The sequence below is a fragment of the Cucurbita pepo genome, chromosome LG11, assembly GCF_002806865.2.
Source record: "Cucurbita pepo subsp. pepo cultivar mu-cu-16 chromosome LG11, ASM280686v2, whole genome shotgun sequence".
NCBI classification, from domain to species: Eukaryota; Viridiplantae; Streptophyta; class Magnoliopsida; order Cucurbitales; family Cucurbitaceae; genus Cucurbita; species Cucurbita pepo.
In genome coordinates this window covers 919,222-936,846 of record NC_036648.1, presented here as the reverse complement: position 1 = coordinate 936,846, position 17,625 = coordinate 919,222, and the positions used below count along the sequence as shown (strand labels likewise).

General features: G+C 34.9%; 2 protein-coding genes and 1 long non-coding RNA gene across 4 annotated transcripts; 2 read left to right on the top strand and 1 right to left on the bottom strand.

The window, feature by feature from the left end:
* The first annotated feature begins 81 nt into the window (after positions 1 to 81).
* LOC111805095 (mitogen-activated protein kinase kinase kinase 5-like) lies at positions 82 to 3,775 on the top strand. The gene is made up of 11 exons (XM_023689987.1): positions 82 to 555; positions 730 to 1,509; positions 1,597 to 1,684; positions 1,823 to 1,885; positions 1,974 to 2,137; positions 2,235 to 2,310; positions 2,445 to 2,501; positions 2,571 to 2,696; positions 2,799 to 3,008; positions 3,090 to 3,190; positions 3,280 to 3,775. The coding sequence occupies exons 1-11, from the start codon at positions 203 to 205 to the stop codon at positions 3,377 to 3,379; spliced, it is 2,118 nt and encodes a 705-aa protein (XP_023545755.1). The 5' UTR covers positions 82 to 202; the 3' UTR covers positions 3,380 to 3,775.
* Positions 3,776 to 5,117: 1,342 nt separating this feature from the next.
* On the top strand, positions 5,118 to 10,550 carry LOC111806047. Of its 2 annotated transcripts, none has more exons than XR_002816730.1 (3): positions 5,118 to 5,296; positions 8,674 to 8,705; positions 10,205 to 10,550. It is a non-coding gene; the product is annotated as an uncharacterized LOC111806047 (long non-coding RNA). The 2 variants fall into 2 exon arrangements; XR_002816731.1 differs by lacking the exon at positions 5,118 to 5,296 and adding an exon at positions 5,683 to 7,945.
* Positions 10,316 to 16,029, bottom strand: LOC111806046 (uroporphyrinogen-III synthase, chloroplastic-like). Its single transcript, XM_023691387.1, has 9 exons — positions 15,758 to 16,029; positions 14,467 to 14,554; positions 14,214 to 14,280; positions 13,354 to 13,469; positions 12,688 to 12,783; positions 11,720 to 11,775; positions 11,119 to 11,204; positions 10,841 to 10,975; positions 10,316 to 10,698 (listed from the first exon to the last, which is right to left on the bottom strand). Exons 1-9 carry the CDS (start codon positions 16,025 to 16,027, stop codon positions 10,647 to 10,649), a joined length of 966 nt encoding a protein of 321 aa, XP_023547155.1. The 5' UTR covers positions 16,028 to 16,029; the 3' UTR covers positions 10,316 to 10,646.
* Between the last annotated feature and the right edge of the window lie 1,596 nt (positions 16,030 to 17,625).

The window sequence follows — 17,625 nt, the reverse complement described above, 5'->3', positions numbered from 1 at the left end:
AAGAAAAATAAAAATAAAATTAGGCGATTCTTAAGATAATCAAACCAGCGATAAATCGGGTTAAAGCCATTTAGGGACTTTTTCCCTTTTTTTTCGTTTTTTACTTTTTCTGGGGAAAATAAATGGAAAAGGTCGGTGTGATTATGCACATGTAACCGGCGGGCTGCGGCACCGGCCTGGAAACCGCCATCAGCTTAGCTAGATGCCTTTCTTTCACAAAAGCGCTTCACATTCTCGGCTTCAACAGAAGGCGGCCGATTCTAATTTTTCCGTTGTTCAAACCGAATCGCTCGTTCAGCGGCGGCTCACCAGACAGAGGAAGCTCCGGCATGTTACGGATCGAGAAATTGGCGTTGAACTCCCCCGATCATTTCCCGATTCCCCTGATTTATCTGCAAAGCCTAGATCGCCTCTTGGGGGTTCCGAACGTTGGTCCTCGCCGGTTTTGCCCCAGCCTTTGCCTCTGCCGGAGTTATTCCCGGTTCGGAATCCAGAGTCCGATTCTTGGTTTTCTGGCCAAGGCCGTGTGGTCTCGCCTATTGAAACTCCTGTCCGGTGAGCTTTCTCATGTTTTGACTCGACTTTTGCCCTACTAACTGATGACATTTTCGTTTAACTTCCTTCTGTTTCTGTTATCTTTTTATTCTATATCGTAAAGGGGAAAGAGGGTTTTGTTCAGTTTTTGTTATAATCTGTTTCTGTTAGTAATTCTGCTATTAAAACTGTTAGGAAGAGCTCTGATCGTGCAACAACGAATGTAAATGGAGGAGGTCTGGGCAACAATCAAAGGCGAGTTGCTACAGATTGTAAGTTGGAAGTTGTTAATGGCAATACAGGAGGAACTGGGGCTACCACATTTACAAGCCCTCATAGTCCCTCTGTGAACTCAGGTAAATCCCTTTCGATTAAGGAGTTTGTTTTTGGTTGTTTGGATCAGCCTCCAAACAGCAAAGTCAGGGGATCCCCAACTCATCCCAGTATTCAAAGGGGTAACTACAGTTTGACACCTAAGACATTGTCGTCAAAGAGTGCCCCAACAAGCATTTTACCGAGTCCGACCGCTAGCCCACGAAGATCATATACTGGAGATCTTTTCGTTTCTTGTTTGCCTCGCCATGAATATCAGGAATCTCCTTTCAATAATTCTCCCAAAGTTCCACACCTTAAGACTCCACACACTTCTCAACCTTCTCCTCTCCATAGCCAGTCAGCTCGAAGTTTCGTAAGCAATCCCAAATCTCCTAACGATGTGAAATTTCCGACGCATTCTAAGTTACAAAAAGATAGTAGTAGTACAGATCGGTCTGAAAACCTCGGTCATGTCAATGCTCATCCATTGCCACTTCCTCCTCCATTAGCACACTCTTCACAATCATCTCCACGGTCGCTTTCGTCGAGCGTTCATCATGTTAATGAGAAGCCGTACATTTCATCTACGAAAAGTCGGTGGCAAAAAGGAAAGCTCATTGGACGTGGTACTTTTGGAAGTGTTTATCTTGCAACCAACAGGTATGATCTAAGCTTAGCACTAATGTTATATGTGTAATTAAGTGTTTAATGAAGTTTTCCTCATCGCTATACTTTCATACTTTCCAGTGAAACTGGAGCTTTATGTGCAATGAAAGAAGTTGACCTCATTCCTGATGATCCTAAATGTGCTGAAAGTATAAAGCAACTAGAGCAGGTATTGAGTCGTCTACTTTCTCGAATTCTATTTAGCGAGCATGTGTCTGTCCTGAAGATCTGCTGTCATTACGAGAGAAATTCTCGACAACGGAGATGTCGTTTACGAGCAATCTTATGGAATCCTTTCTTGTCTCAGGAGATTAAAGTTCTAAGTCAACTGAAGCATCCAAATATTGTACAGTATTATGGAAGTGAAATAGTAAGTGTTCTGTATTGCTTTATTGTATCAGGAACTAATTCGATCACTTTTGACAACTCTAAAATTCGGGTTTATTTTTGGAATGTAGATCGATGATCATTTCTATATATATTTGGAGTATGTTTATCCCGGGTCGATAAATAAATACGTTCGTGAACGTTGTGGAGCCATTACAGAATCTATTGTTCGCAATTTCACCCGACATATTCTCTCTGGACTGGCTTACTTGCATAGCACAAAAACAATCCACAGGTGCAAGACAAATTCTTTCTTCTACAGACAGATAATCTCTGTGATAAGTTTTTCATTCCCATTGTTGATTCTTTCCATTTTATTGTGCTTTCTATAGGGATATCAAAGGTGCAAACTTGCTAGTTGACTCGTCAGGCGTCGTCAAACTTGCAGATTTCGGGATGGCAAAACATGTGAGTTTTCGAGTACTAATGAATATCATCTATTTGCAGTGAACTTTGGTCATTGCATCCATTTTTGAACTCGGAATGTGATTACTTTTCATAAATGTTCTAATAGTTACGAAACTCGTTTTTTCTCTACTCAGCTGACAGGGCAGTATGATCTTTCTTTGAAGGGTAGTCCGTACTGGATGGCTCCGGAGGTATGTGTCACGGCCGACGTGAATTTTTTAAACAGCATGTTCTCTTTTAACTCGTTGAATTCATTTCAGGTCATGAAGGCTGCTATGTTGAAAGATGCCAACCCTAATCTTGCTTTGGCAGTTGACATTTGGAGTCTGGGTTGCACCATAATTGAAATGCTTGATGGAAAACCTCCGTGGAGTGAGTTTGAAGGGGTGAGCCTGTTATCTCGTTTTCGTTCTTTCTAATTTCTAGACCTTTCAAGAAGCTTTATTCGTACCGATTGACATATCGACAATGATATATGAACTTTTCAGCATCAAGCCATGTTCAAGGTGTTGAATAAAACCCCGCCTATCCCGGAAAAGCTATCTCCAGAAGGGAAAGACTTCCTCCAGTGCTGCTTTCAAAGGAATCCAGCTGACAGACCAACAGCCATGGCGCTCCTTGACCATCCATTCTTAAGATCCTCAAATGACTCGAATGTTTCAACCCCCACGTCTGCATTTTCGACAATGAACCTCATGGTTAGTTTCACTTTTCGTACGTTCTTTATAAGTTTATGCGTAGAAACATCTCATTAATTTTCATATTCTATGCTCTCTTAGGAAAAACTGTTGAGTCCGAAGGACCACCGTAGTCCCAAAGGAGATCAGGCGCGAAACTCGTCTGGAACTTTGGCTGCAAATGATTATCTGTCGTGCCGTAGGTAGCTATACTAAGCTCTTGCTCATTCACTTATGAACCATGTAATGATGAAGCACAAGCAACTGACTCCTTCTTACCATCGTATCTCAGCCCTTCAACGAACATTTCAAGCAATATTCCTGCCAGTGCCGTTAACAACCATCCCTTTGCTATTTCAAGGACTCATAAAAGGGAAGTGCCTCACCTCTGAGCTACAGTTGTGGATATTTACAGGAAAATACTCGACCGAGGAAGTTAGCCACCCTCTGCAGAAGGCCACAGGAGCTGGGATAGAGATCATCTTTCCCTCTGCCTGTTTTAACGACAAAACTCATTCTTTCTTGACAAACTCTCACAGGTCTTAGAGACCATCAAGCTTGAGGTGTTTGCCAACGTTCGAGCAATCGCCTCTGCTAAGTATTTTTTGTACTTATAGAAAAATATCTCCCTTGGAAGATGGTACTAGGAAAAGAAGAGGATACAAGCATTCTTTTTGTACACATTCTGTAAGCAGGATTAGATTTGGATCTGTATATAGTTAGTTTTGATTGGCACTCACTGCTCGCGTCAATGCAACTCACCAGAAGGCAAGATGCCATTTTAATGACCTTGACATCTCAGTTTTGTTTCAGCTCCCTTTTTTTTATTCTGTGTTCCAAGAAATTAAACCATTTCAACATCTCAGTTGACAATCTGCAGAGGCTTCACGTGACAGTACTGAGCCATTTCAGCCGATTCTACGTAGCCAGTTTCTGTAGGCCTGGACAGATTCCATAAAAATATGCTCTGCTGCAATTCTTATTTGTTTGTTTATCCATTTTCTTGTTAAAAAACAGTAACTTTTGATCAAGAATAGCCCTGTAAATAGCTCACTTGGGTCAATTGACAATTTGTTTATTAATTATTTAAACAGCAAAAAAGGGCATAATTTGGGAAAGAGATTGGACTCTTAACACTCCCAAAGATTCCATCTTTTCTGATTACATTGCCTTTTTCTGTTCGTCCTTTTACAGTGCTCGGGGTCTTATTGTTTCCATCAAAATTACAGTGAAAGAACCATCCTTTTTCTCCACTGCTCACTCTTAGCAATATCTTTGCTTTTCTCTTCTTCTTCACTCCATCTTTTTGGAGCTCCGGGTATCTCTCGCCATTACAGAAGAGTAAATCCTGTGGCTGTTGCCGGAGCATTACATTACAGATCTTGCTCCGGTCAAATGTCACTCCCAATTGAACAACAATCTCCGCCGGCGACGGGAATGCTGCCACCTTACGGCGGCCATCCCGGAAGCGGCTCTGTCGGTCCGGTCATCGGAGTCCTCGTCGTCATTATTGTGTTTGCCGTGGTCGCTGTCGTGGTTGGGCGGCTGTGCTCGGGAATGAGCATAATGGGCTACGGCCATTTCGATTTGGAGAGCTGGGCGGAGACGAAATGCTCCTCTTGCATTGACGGAAGGATCAACCCGACACCGCCGAGGGTCAATGTCTCCCCCGCTGCCTCTCTTCCGACAGGGACAATGGCGGTCCGAACCCAGCAAGAAACTAAGCAAGAAGAACCAGCTTCTCAAAATCCACCTGCCAACGCTTGATTTCTAAGATGGGAGTCGCTGGTAATCGGATTATGATAGCCCAAATATTCTGTAATTTTCAATATTTTTTCCTCAGTTTTGATTCTTTTCTTCTTCCGCTGTCAGAATTAGAAAAATTGTAATGCCATTTTCTCTCAGCTTTGCTCCATCAACTGCCATTCAGAGAGATTTTTTTAGTAGATCCAATTTCAATCTGTACTAAAATGACAAATTTAGTCATTGTGCACCTACGGGAACAGTCACCCCAACAGAGCACATCCCCAATTTTCTACCACATTCTCTGTCTCCTTTCTGTTGTTGGGCCAACTTATTGAGCCTTATGTCCTCTACCGTATGAGGGGACAACCTTAAAATTAGCGGAAATTAGTGTAGGTGTCAGTTTAGGCCCATTGGGCCCATAGTCTGCTTACTTTTCAGGCCCAGCCCGTTAGTTCTCAGAACCCATATGCCGAACTGGCTATAAAAGCATTCCCGCCCCTTTCAAATTCGCTCCCACTGCTGGTATCTGAAATTTCCCTCTACGCCGTATTCTCACTGCCAATGTTAGGTTCTATCACCTTCCTTCTCTTTATGATTCTTGATTTAGGAAAGAATTTTTGTGTTCACATTTCCGGTCTTAGGTTTTATACCTTTAGTTTGCTTCACTAGTCTTGATTTTATTGCATGTTTTGATGTTTGGCTTTAATTTCTTCCGGAAAACGTTTTTACTGGCTTCCATCGCATAGTATTTTCTTTGTTCTCATGACGATAGATCAAGGATTTATACTTGAAGTTTGAGTATGAAATGTCACAGAATCGATCGGTCTGTTTTTCCTCTTTTCTTTACATTCTATCAAAAAAATTTGCTCGATCTTGTTTTCACACTTTTTTTTTTTTTTTCTATTGGTTTTAGATTTGTCTTTTTTGTATTAGAATTACTAGCTCCGGTCTGTATTCAGTTTTCAACTATCGTAAAAGGAATCGATGACAATAATTTGAGATTGTATTCTTGAAGATTGAGTTTGAAATGTGACAGAATCGATCTCTTAGAATGCATCGTTCTCTTTCTTCTTTTCTTTACGTTCTATAGAGTTCATTTTTCTGGATCTCTTGCATTTCTTGATCAATAACTTCAAGTTTGGCTCTCCGTAATTGGAATCACTTTTGCTCTGTTTCAATTTCAGGTTCTATCACTTTCCTTCTCTCTATGATTCTAGGGAAGAATTTGTGTTCACATTGCCGATCTTAGGTTTTCTAACTTTAGTTTGCTTCATTAGTCTTCATTTTACTTCTTGTTTTGATGTTTTGCTTTAATTTCTTCCGGAAAATGTTTTTACTGGTTTCCATCGCATAGTCAATGTAGGATCTTCTTTGTTATTGATGACGATAGTTCAAGGATTTATTCTTCAAGATTGATTATGAAATGTCACAGAATCGATCTCTCTGTACTTATCGTTCTTTTTCCTCTTTTCTTTACATTCTATCAAATTCTTTTTGTTCGATCTTGTTTTCTCACTTTTTTTTTCATCTAGTTTTAGATTTGTCTTTTCTGTATTGGAATTACTTTTGCATTCCGTTCTGAATTCAGTTTTCAACTATCATAAGAGGAATCGATGACAATAATTCGAGGTTGTATTCTTGAAGATTGAGTTTGAAATGTGATAGAATCGATCTCTTAGAATGCATCGTTCTCTTTCTTCTTTTTCTTTACATTCTATAGAATTCATTTTGCTGGATCTCTTGCATTTCTAGATCATTAACTTCAAGTTTGGCTTTCCGTAATTTGAATTACTTTTGCTTTGTTTCAATTTCAGGTTCTATCACTTTCCTTCTCTCTATGATTCTTCATTTAGGAAAGAATTTGTGTTCACATTTCCGGTCTTAGGTTTTCTACCTTTAGTTTGCTTCATTAGTCTTGATTTTACTGCTTGTTTTGGTGTTTTGCTTTAATTTCTTCCGTAAAATGTTTTTACTGGTTTCCATTGCATAGTCAATGTCGGATCTTCTTTATTATCAACGATGATAGTTCAAGGATTTATTCTTCAAGATTGAGTATGAAATGTCACAGAATCGATCTCTCTGTACTTATTGTTATTTTTCCTCTTTCTTTACATTCAATCAAATTCTTTTTTCTCGATCTTGTTTTCTCACTTTTATTTCATCTGGTTTTAGATTTGTATTTTCTGTTTTGGAATTAATTTTGCGCTCCATTCTCAATTCGGTTTTCAACTATCATAAAAAGAATTGATGACGATAATTTGAGGTTTTATTCTTGAAGATTGAGTTTGAAATGTGTCAGAATCGATCTCTTAGAATGTATCGTTCTCTTTCTTCTTTTCTTTATGTTCTATAGAATTCATTTTGCTGGATCTCTCGCATTTCTTGATCAATAACTTCAAGTTTGGCTTTCCGTTATTGGAATTACTTTGGCTCTGTTCAATTTCAGGTTCTATCACTTTCCTTCACTCTAGGATTCTTCATTTAGGAAAGAATTTTTGTGTTTACATTGCCGGTCTAAGGTTTTCTACCTTTAGTTTGCATCATTAGTCTTGATTTTACTGCTTGTTTTGATGTTTTGCTTTAATTTCTGCCGGAAAATGTTTTTACTGGTTTCCATCGCATAGTCAATGTCGGATCTTCTTTGTTATCGACGACGATAGTTCAAGGATTTATTCTTCTAGATTGAGTATGAAATATCACATAATCCATCTCTCTGTACTTATCGTTCTTTTTCTTTACATTCTATTAAATTCTTTTTGCTTGATCTTGTTTTCTCACTTTTTTTTCATTTGGTTTTAGATTTGTCTTTTCTGTATTGGAATTACTTTTGCGCTCTGTTTTCAATTTGGTTTTCAACTATCATAAAAGGAATCGATGACAATAATTTGAGGTTGTATTCTTGAAGATTTGAGTTTGAAATGTGACAGAATCAATCTCTTAGAATGCATTGTTCTCTTTTTTTTCTTTACGTTCTATAGAATTCATTTTGCTTGATCTCTTGCATTTCTTGATAATAACTTCACGCTTGGCTTTGTCGTAATTGGAATTACTTTTGCTCTGTTTCTAAATGCAAGCAATTATGCAAGCAATTGGAATTACTTTTGCTCTGTTTCTAAATTGAGTATTTAACTATCATGAAAGGAATGTATGATAATGATTTGAGGTTTTATTTTTGAAGATTGACGGCAAAATATCACAGAATCGATCTCTCAGTACGTATCTATCTTTTAAGTCTTTTCTTTACGTTGTACCAAATTCTTTTTTGCTTAATCTTGTACATTTCTTTGATCATTAACTTCAATTTGATTTGATTTCTAATTTAGCTTTCTGTAATTAGAATTACTTTGGTACGATTTCTGATTTAAGTATTCAACTATCATAAAAGGAATTGATGATGTCAATTTGAGGTTTTATTCTCTTAAAAATTGTGAGTGAAATGCCATAGAATCGATCTCAGTACATATTGATCTCTTGAGTCTTTTCTTTATCTTCTATCAAATCCTTTTGTTCGATCTTCTACATCTCAGTACATATTGGAATTACTTTTCTCCGTGTTTGAAGTTAGCATTGAACTATCATAATAAGAAAGAGGTCACTCTTTTAAGATTCTTTTTATCTTGCCTTTAATTCCTTTAAAATCATTTTGATATCTAAGGATTCTCTACACCTTTCTCCACTAATCTTTGTTTATGTTTTGTTACATCAAAATTTAGAGACATTTTCCATCATCAATGAATTGAATCATCAAAACTTCTTATTTAGAATGTCTAATTTGTAGCCATCACAAAACACAATTGAAATTTGTTTTAGATAGTTGCAACCTTAATATCTTGTCATAGTTAGATGATTAGTTATTCGTTTGTTTTTTATCAAGATTGTGAAATATATCTGAATTTAGTTTTTTTTTTTTTTTTTTTCTTTTGTCTTGCATATTGATCAGGTTGGATTGCATGAATGTGATCTTCACCCAAGGTAAATCTCCTAAACTAATAATGCCAAGTTTAACGTATATTATATAGATTTTAAGATTAGCTTTTGTATTTCGTTAGTTGATGATGATTGATTATAATTAAGGTTATGAATGAGAAGTTGCAATAAGACTCCATAGTATAACATAATTAATTTTTTAACAAACAGAAAATGGATGTTATTAGGGAGCAAGAAAAGTTGCAAAGTGAACGGTTAAATTTTAACATAATTGATATATTGTGTAGTACAGTAAATGCCGTGTAGATGTTTTAACAGCTTAATTTTTTTTTTCTTTTGTCTAAAAGATCGGCCTATTCAATATTCTTTTTTAAGGTTACATAAAATTGAATTTTGTGTTGAATAGAGTCCTATTTTTAATTTATATACATCGGTGAATTTTATTAATAATTGAATTGTTCATTTGTATTTTGCTTTTAGTTTTTTTAGTTTTTGCTTTTTTAAAAATTAATTTCATAGACACTATTTACACTGATTGTTTCCTTTGTTTATTGACTTTTTTAGTTGTATTTTCAAAATGCAAAGCCAAGTTTTGAAAACTATTAGTTTTTTTTTTTTTTTAATTAGGCTTATAAATACTATTTCTACTTATTTATTATTATTATTATTATTATTTTATTTTTTTGTTTTGGTTTATATCTACTTTTTAAGAATGTCTTCAAAAATCAAGTTAATTTTTGGAAAAATAAAAAATGAGCTTTTAGAAACTTGTTTGTGGTTTTCTTAGTTTAACTAAGAATTCAGTTAAAGAAAAGATAAAAATATGATAAAGAAGTGGCAATAAAACAAACAAATGAAACTCTAATTTTTAAAAACTTGTTTTTGTTTTTGAAATTTAACTTTAAAAAAAATTAGGTAAATACTATCAAAATTTTCAATATTTCAAATATTAAGTGGATATTAAATGGAGATTTAGTTTTTTATTTTTGAAAATGGTTTTAAAATGCTTCATTCTTAAGAGACTTGCGTAGTTGTGAACTAATTTTAAAAATATTTGCAATATTCCAAGTTTTTATTCATTTTCAGTGAGGTTGAAATTATTAACAAACTTGTATTGACTTCGGAGAAAAATAACTAAATTTCTAGTTATTTCTCCAAATTTTTAATAACTCCATAGAGATTTCAAAAAAAAAATTGCCCTTAGTAACATTTTTCTCTATTTTTCTTCTTTCAATTTACTAAGTATTATTTTGTATAATTTATCATCAATTCATTTTAACTTTCACCCTTAGTAATATATTAAATTAAAAAATGTAAATACATCATATACTAGATAGAAACTTCAAATACTTGACAAAAATATATCCATTAGGAATTTTGACTTATTCAATGTTTTTAAAATTCATAGACCAATGCTAAATATTCATTAACATGCTAAACATAAAATTAAATTTTAGATCAATTAATTTTACATATTTAGGAACTTCTATAAATTCTAGGATTTCTCAAACAAATTTGAAAGTTTTTTTATATTTGTTCTACAGGATCCAAGACATTTCAAAATTCTAGGATCGTAATTTTATAGCCCAAAAGTCTTAAAAGGTAACGGAAGGCTGCTGTGCTGCAGGAATCTTGCAATTAATTTGGATGGTGAATTACAAACGTGGCAACTTTATTAGTTGGAGCTACCGAACTTAATTTCTTCAAACCAAAGTTAAGAGGAAAGACAAAAGAAAGAAAATTGGACATTGGACAATGGAGCGATATACCTGTCATACTCTTTCTTTTTTTTTTTCTTTTTTACTACACGGACCTATCCTATTCATTGAGAATTTACAAATTGCATTCTACTAACAAAAAAGAGAATAGAAGAACCAAAATGTTCATTAATTATCTGAGAAAAGTTCCGTTTGCCTAACCTCGAAGAACTCGGGCAAATGGATGGTGTGATCATTCCATGACGACCCTATGTTTGAGATGCTTTGATCAAACAACTTGAGCTTCTGATCTTAGCGCTTCCAATATACTATCAACCCACCTGCATCACAGTTATCACAATTTGTAGATTCAGCATTCAATATATTCGATCAATTGAAAAGATTGTTAAGCATGGAATCTGAACTAAGAAAAGAAATGCATCAACTAGACGATTGTTAAGTTGGAAGTACGGATTAAGTTACCCTTCCAAGCCAGGATTCTTAGGGTAGTATATGTTTTTCAATCCTAATCTTTTTGCGGCTGCTGCAGTTGTTTCCCCAATACAGGCAAGTGACTTTTCCCACTCCTTCGGCTCTGAAATAAGGTTGACCCATGCGCTGTTGCGACAGATTCATGATCCATGCCAAGATGGAGCAAACAAATTAACATTACAATTCTCTCTCCCCCGGATGAGATAACTAAAGTAATCAAATAGACAAAGTGATACATGCAAAAAATAAAGGAAAAAAACAGTTCATACTGAATTGCAGAAGGTGAAGCCACTGTGACAACAGGCAATGAACGTGCTTGCTCGAGAATGAATTGATCAACGTAATCAACAGGTGCCTGAAAGGTACCAATCAATAATGTTTGAGTGGACCGTAATGTTTCACATAGCCTGTTCAGGTTACTTAGAGAATGGTGCAGGGAACAAGGTATTCTGATTCAAGACTACTCCTGGAAGGAAATATATATTACTCACTCAATGTAATTCAGTTTAATTTGAATCTTTTATTTAGTTGTGCAGTTCACAATTTCCTTGTAAAGTTCTCCTATACGCTAGGTACGGGTTCGCTGAGCATCTTCCACAAATCTCTTTCCCCAATGCAGCTAATTGTCCAAAGGATTGGCATCGTACACTTAAAGAAAGTCCCATATAACAGTTCTTTTAAGCATCTATCATTAGTAATGCTGTAACTCGCTTTACTGATTCCCTCTAAGATTGGGATAGTAAATTATATTTATTAAATTCACTCAAGATCAAGCAGATGTATACACCTCTAAAAACCGCATGCAATGCTGAATCAGGGTGGTTCATCTTTAAATTTTCAGTGTTATACTAAGGCACATGAATACTTTACCGTAGTATAGGTGTTGAGCCTCATGACCTCAAATCCACGATTTGAAAGGACTTCCTCTGTACAGATAGCAAAGAGGGATACCAAGGTTATTTCTAAAAGCCATTATTTTGCTTTTAGTTATAATAGACGGAACACTACGGTGCAACAGTGAGACCACCAAATACTAAACTTTATTTTTTAAAAAAGAAAAAAGAAAAAAGTGAGTAGCAGATAAAAGCCCGCTACTACATACTTGCAAACAAATCACTTGACAGGAATATCAGATATCCACTACAGTTTTCATAAAACAAGGAGGAAAATATATTTGTAAATAATATATACTATCTACCACAAAGAGTGATGACAGTCTACGAAATATGAAATATTGCTAGAAACGAAAAAGTATTGACTTAAGCAACAAGAGTCAGCATCTAGTTTCAGGCACCACTATGTCTGAAATTTAAAGTACTTCAATAAATAACTTCCTCTTCCTTAGAGTTTTTCAGAACAAAAGTTCCCTATTTTTTAAGTGATTAGAACATAAACAACCTGCCAATTATTCACATTGTTCGTATTTTGTGTTTTTATTTTACATGAATCAAAAGTAAAGAGATGTCAGTACTTGATTTGAGGGGAATGCCATTAAAATGTTATTAATCTAATTCAAAGTATTTTGAATTTTCAGCTGTGGCAATTAGGTTTTACTGGTCCAAGTAAAACTGGACTTATCACAAAGAGTGGCTAATCAAGTAAACCTTAAACAATTGATAGCTGCAAGCCATCAAGCAACAATTTAGTAGCAATAATTCCAGTTCAAATAAAATTTCTTATAGTTATGGCATGAGAAGAAAAAAAAAAAAAAAAAAAAAAAAAAAAAAAAANAAAAAAAAAAAAAAAAAAAAAAAAAAAAAAAAAAAAGATCATTGTTTCCACTCTATCTAATGAAAATAGCTCTCAAGAGGGTAAAAGAAAAAAAGTACGATGCATACCAATATCATTGCTTGCTTTGGTAGAAGCAGGATATAAGACACTGCACTTTGTATTCCCCAACTTCGGAAGCTCGGAAGCCAAGACCTTGCCTATTGCTGAAAGAGATAATTGGACAAATATTTCAAATTATGTATGTGCAGGACAACATCCTAACAAATAATAATCATCATCACCATCATCATCATCATAATAACAATAATAAGAATAAGAATAATAATAAACAAAAGATATGTAGGACATCCACGAATCTTCGTAGAAGGATTCTTACTCTAATAAAATCCAGATGTATACACACATTGAATAATAAATCGTCTATGTTCTCTCAAAAAGAAAAGAAAAGAAAAGCCTGCTGCGAAGATACAAATACCCCTGACAAATTGTGATTGTTCAACAACGTTCATAACAGAGTGAGGATTCAAGAATAAAAATTTCCAGCACGAATAATATCTAATGTATTTGACATATTTCTTTGGAGTTGTTTTGATAGTTCTGATGTGCCATACTACTTCACTGTCTTTCTTGAGATCTTTTCATCATCTTATTTGACTTAAGACAGAAGGTAAATGATATAGCTAAAAATGTTAACATCATGCAAACAAATGCAATCCACAAATAATGAATATATGTGCATCATGCACGAGACTTGATTTTGACATACATCTTACCTTTTGAGGGTGCAAACGCCACTTCGAGTAAGTTTGATGATTGCAACACTTCGTCAAAAATGTTAGCTGTACCAGCTCCAACAACACCTATTCTAACTTTTGGCATTCCAGCGGCCCTAAGGAACAAAATAATGTGAAGGTATCACTCAAGGACGACCTAAAGCAGCTTTAATGGAACACGTGATGGGAAAGTATTAATCAATCTTGAGTTTGTGCTCGTCATTTGTAAAAAAAGTGCACTGTGGATCATGATTATATATAACCAACTATGCAAATTACTATTCAGCAGCAAGAAAGAGATGACCAGTAATAAAACAAAATTCAAAAACACGTTTTGCCTCACTTGACCAACAATACATTTCAAAGAGAATGATATAGCTCATGTACCATACAGCCACATACAGGTTAAAGAAAAAAGGTCCTAACAACGCATTTAATGTTGTAAAATAGAATTTATCCAATAGCATTAACATAAGAATTTACATTATCAAATGGTAATATGATGTTTCCTTCGGTTGTATTGTATCACGTGTAAAACAAACCATCCATTACTCAACAAATTCTAAAGCGCTAGACCAAGTTGACCAACTAGTATGATGAGTATGAATTTCTTAAAGTCCTAACATTCTCTACAAAGAAAACAAGTTGTATGCAAATGCTGATAAATTAAATAGGAAAAATATTCAAAACATATTTTTAATAAACTCATGAAACTTCAAACCTTTCAAAGTTCTAGGAAACTAACAACTGTCAATTTTTATTTTTATTATTATTATTATTTTTTTTTTTTTTTTTTTACATATGAAATTGTGTGACATACAAGAATGGTGAGAGTCCAGTGAGTTAGTTCTAACCCTTACTTCCATGCCTGTAGGAACACCAATCCAGCTTCAGGGGAGGTTATAATGATCCAATCAAATACAGAATCTGTTAATGAAGAGGGAGAGAAGATTGTAAACGGTTGTGCCAATTAATTGTTTTCCAAATATTCTATGGTACATTGAAAATTACTAATAAATATAGGCGTGCAATTGAGATAGAAAGAATCAGTTGAACGAGGATAGTGAGATTTTGAGGAGAGCGAGAAGAGAAAACCAATCCTGAAGGACGTACCACTAAGTACAGAGTGTAACCTATTCAAGTCAGGTCCTTGACTGTGTTGAATGAGTGGAAGCTCCAAACAGTTTATTCCATGTCTTGCCTGCGATCAACATCAGAAATATCAATAGTCTGGTTTATATTGATTTCAAACTTCATAGATTGGATTGTAGCTTGCTCATCCACGCAAAAATATCTATTATTTTACCTTCACAGGAGGTTTGTTAAAGAATAGTCGAGGAATGTTTTTTTAGGAAAAAGAAAAGGAAATTGAGGAGAGAAGCAATGGTATGTAGAGTAAAACATCAGTAACTTTAAGTTATGTAACAAATATGTCCATGTCAGAAATATTCATCCATTAGTGGATGATAATGGACAAAAGTTCAAGATAAAACATCATGTCTATTCTCCATCCTACCCTACCTATTCTTGATTGAAGCAATAGATCGGTTTCCTGGATGAAATACTACGAGAGACTAAGCAATGAACAGGATTCATAGTACCTATTGAAGCACTAATCACCACGAAAGTACTATACGCATCCAATAAAAAAGAACAATATTCTTAATATCAACGCCTCCTAAAATCAACAATGCAGAGCAGCTATTACGAATAAGCTATTATATGAAAAAAAAAAGAACTGAGATTAACAAGAAATTTACCACCGCATGCAGCGATGGAATGGTTCAATATAGTTCTGATAATATATCTAAGTACTGACATTAAACTCATATTGAGGCTACTTTCGAGTATAGATCAGCACATTTGATGTTAGAGGCGTTCTTATAATATAGTTCTGATAATATACCTAAGTACTTTCGAGTATCTTACAACTGATGATAAAAGACATTTTAATTTTTGGAAAACAGAAACTACATTGGAACTTACAAACTATTACAGTTCTAATTTACTTCAGCGGCAAGAAACGTCCACTAAAGTGCACATTCCTCATCTTCTCCAAAAAGACAATAACAACAATATTCCAGCAGAAGTAAAGGTAGTAATGAGTCTCAAAATGATTAACAATTTCGGAAAGATCTAGAAAATCGGTGAAGAACTTGAGAAGGCAACAATTAATCAAAAGACTCGAACAACCAGCATTCATTCCAACATTTAGTCAAACGCGTCGACTTACAAATCGCTGCATCACATGTATATAAGATTAACACAATGCCTAAGTAGAATGAGAATCAAACTGGCGAACGAGAACAAAGCAAAAAAAAAAAGGCTCGAGGAATCAAAAGATAAATCAACAATCTGAACAAAACATCCTCTGATTACAAAATCGAGAGGAACGAAAATTTACCAGAGCATCGATGAGCTTCCCGTTCTTGCCGCGCTCTCTTGTAACCACTACTTTTGGCGCCGAAATTGACGAAGACGTGATCGAAGCAGATGAAGTCAAAGTGGAGGAGAAACAGGCTAGCGTTCTGCGAGGAAGTAAGATTCGCCGGTAAAGCTGTAGTAGACAAGGCGAAGAAACAACTGAAGGCGTTTGGGAGAAAGAAGAGAGAGAAACTGGAGCCATGGGGAGGGGAGGAGATGAACAAACTGAGACGGCGCCAGATGTTGACATAATAAAACTCAATGACCCAAAAATTAATTAATCCAAATATTCTCACTATTTAAAGTGGATTTTCAGCCACGTTTCACCTTCTCATTGGTGGAAATGTTTCTCTTTATCGTAATTACGATACGTGGGACCACACCCAATTTTTCCACCGAATGGAGGACATTACGATGATTAAAAAAAAAAAAACTTGAGATTATTAATTATTATTAATTTAAGAAATTAAAATTGAGAAGATTGTCGATTGCTTTTTGATTTGCGTCCTAATTGCCCGCCGAACCATAGGGTGGGAATGCGTCCTGTAATTGGAACACATGCCAGCTCAGAATCTTCGGGCCAGGCCCTGCGGTGAGTCCCTTTACCGTACATTATGGTGTAAAAACAATAATAAAACAATACTTTACTTATATTTGTTTAAAATTAGGAAATAGGAAAGAAAAATACCTTTCTTTTTTAAAAAATGATCAATTTTGCAAAATTTTCTTAAAATTGAGAATAAGAAATACAAAAACTATTTAAAAAAAAAAAAACATTGTCTAATATAATGTTTGAAAATTTGAACATTGGGAAAAAATTAATTTAAAATTATATATATTGAAAACTAGAGGTGAGTGATTAAAACTGCCTAAGAAATCTTTATTAAATCAGGTGGGTTTACATTCTCCTTCCACGACACTCCAAATTTATTGGTACATGAAAATATTGAAAATGTTGAAAAAATAAGACCTAAAAAAACAAGATATATATATATATATTATTTATTTTTATAACAATCAAATTAAAATTCTTCTTAATTTATTTGAACTAAGAAACAATTATGTCCTCAATGCGACAAGATTAACACGGTTGGAATACTATCTTTATTGGTACGAGACCTTTTGAGAATCTCAAAGCAAAGTCGTGAGAGCTTATGCTTAAAGTGGACAATATCATACTATTGTGTAGAGTCGTTCACCTAACATGGTATCAGAGTCATGCCAATAGAATCCTCAAATGTCGAACAAATGACTCCAAAAGGAAAGGAGTAGGCATAGTAAAAAACGACTAAGGCTCCAAAAGAAAAGAAGTCGAGTCTTGGTTAAGGGAGGGCATACTTTGTTCGAGGGGAGGTGTTGGAATACTATCTTCATTGGTATGAGACCTTTTGGAAAAACCCAAAGCGAAACCATGAGAGTTTATGCTCAAAATGGACCATATCATACCATTGTGGAGAGTCGTGTTCATCTAACAAACACGATTTGAAAAAAATTCCACAAATTACTCCCGAACCAAAATTTCAAAAACATTAACTTAAGAATGTTGAAATGTGATGGCATAGGAGCTATATATAAAATGTTACAGGGGATGGGATTTTGATGCTTTTATTAATTTTCACAAGTTAATGACGAAAGAGACAACCCAAATTGAAAAGCAATACTTTTGACATTTCTACAAAATACTCTATTGGTCCACGTGTTGAAAAAAAGAGAGGTTTACAACGCTAATCTTTCCATGCTTTGCCATTTTGCATATCCCAAAGCCAAATAATGGTTCAAAAGGGAGTTGGTAATGTCTATAAATTGCCCCATGGAAGTATAAAAAAATATACACAAAACTCAAAAAAG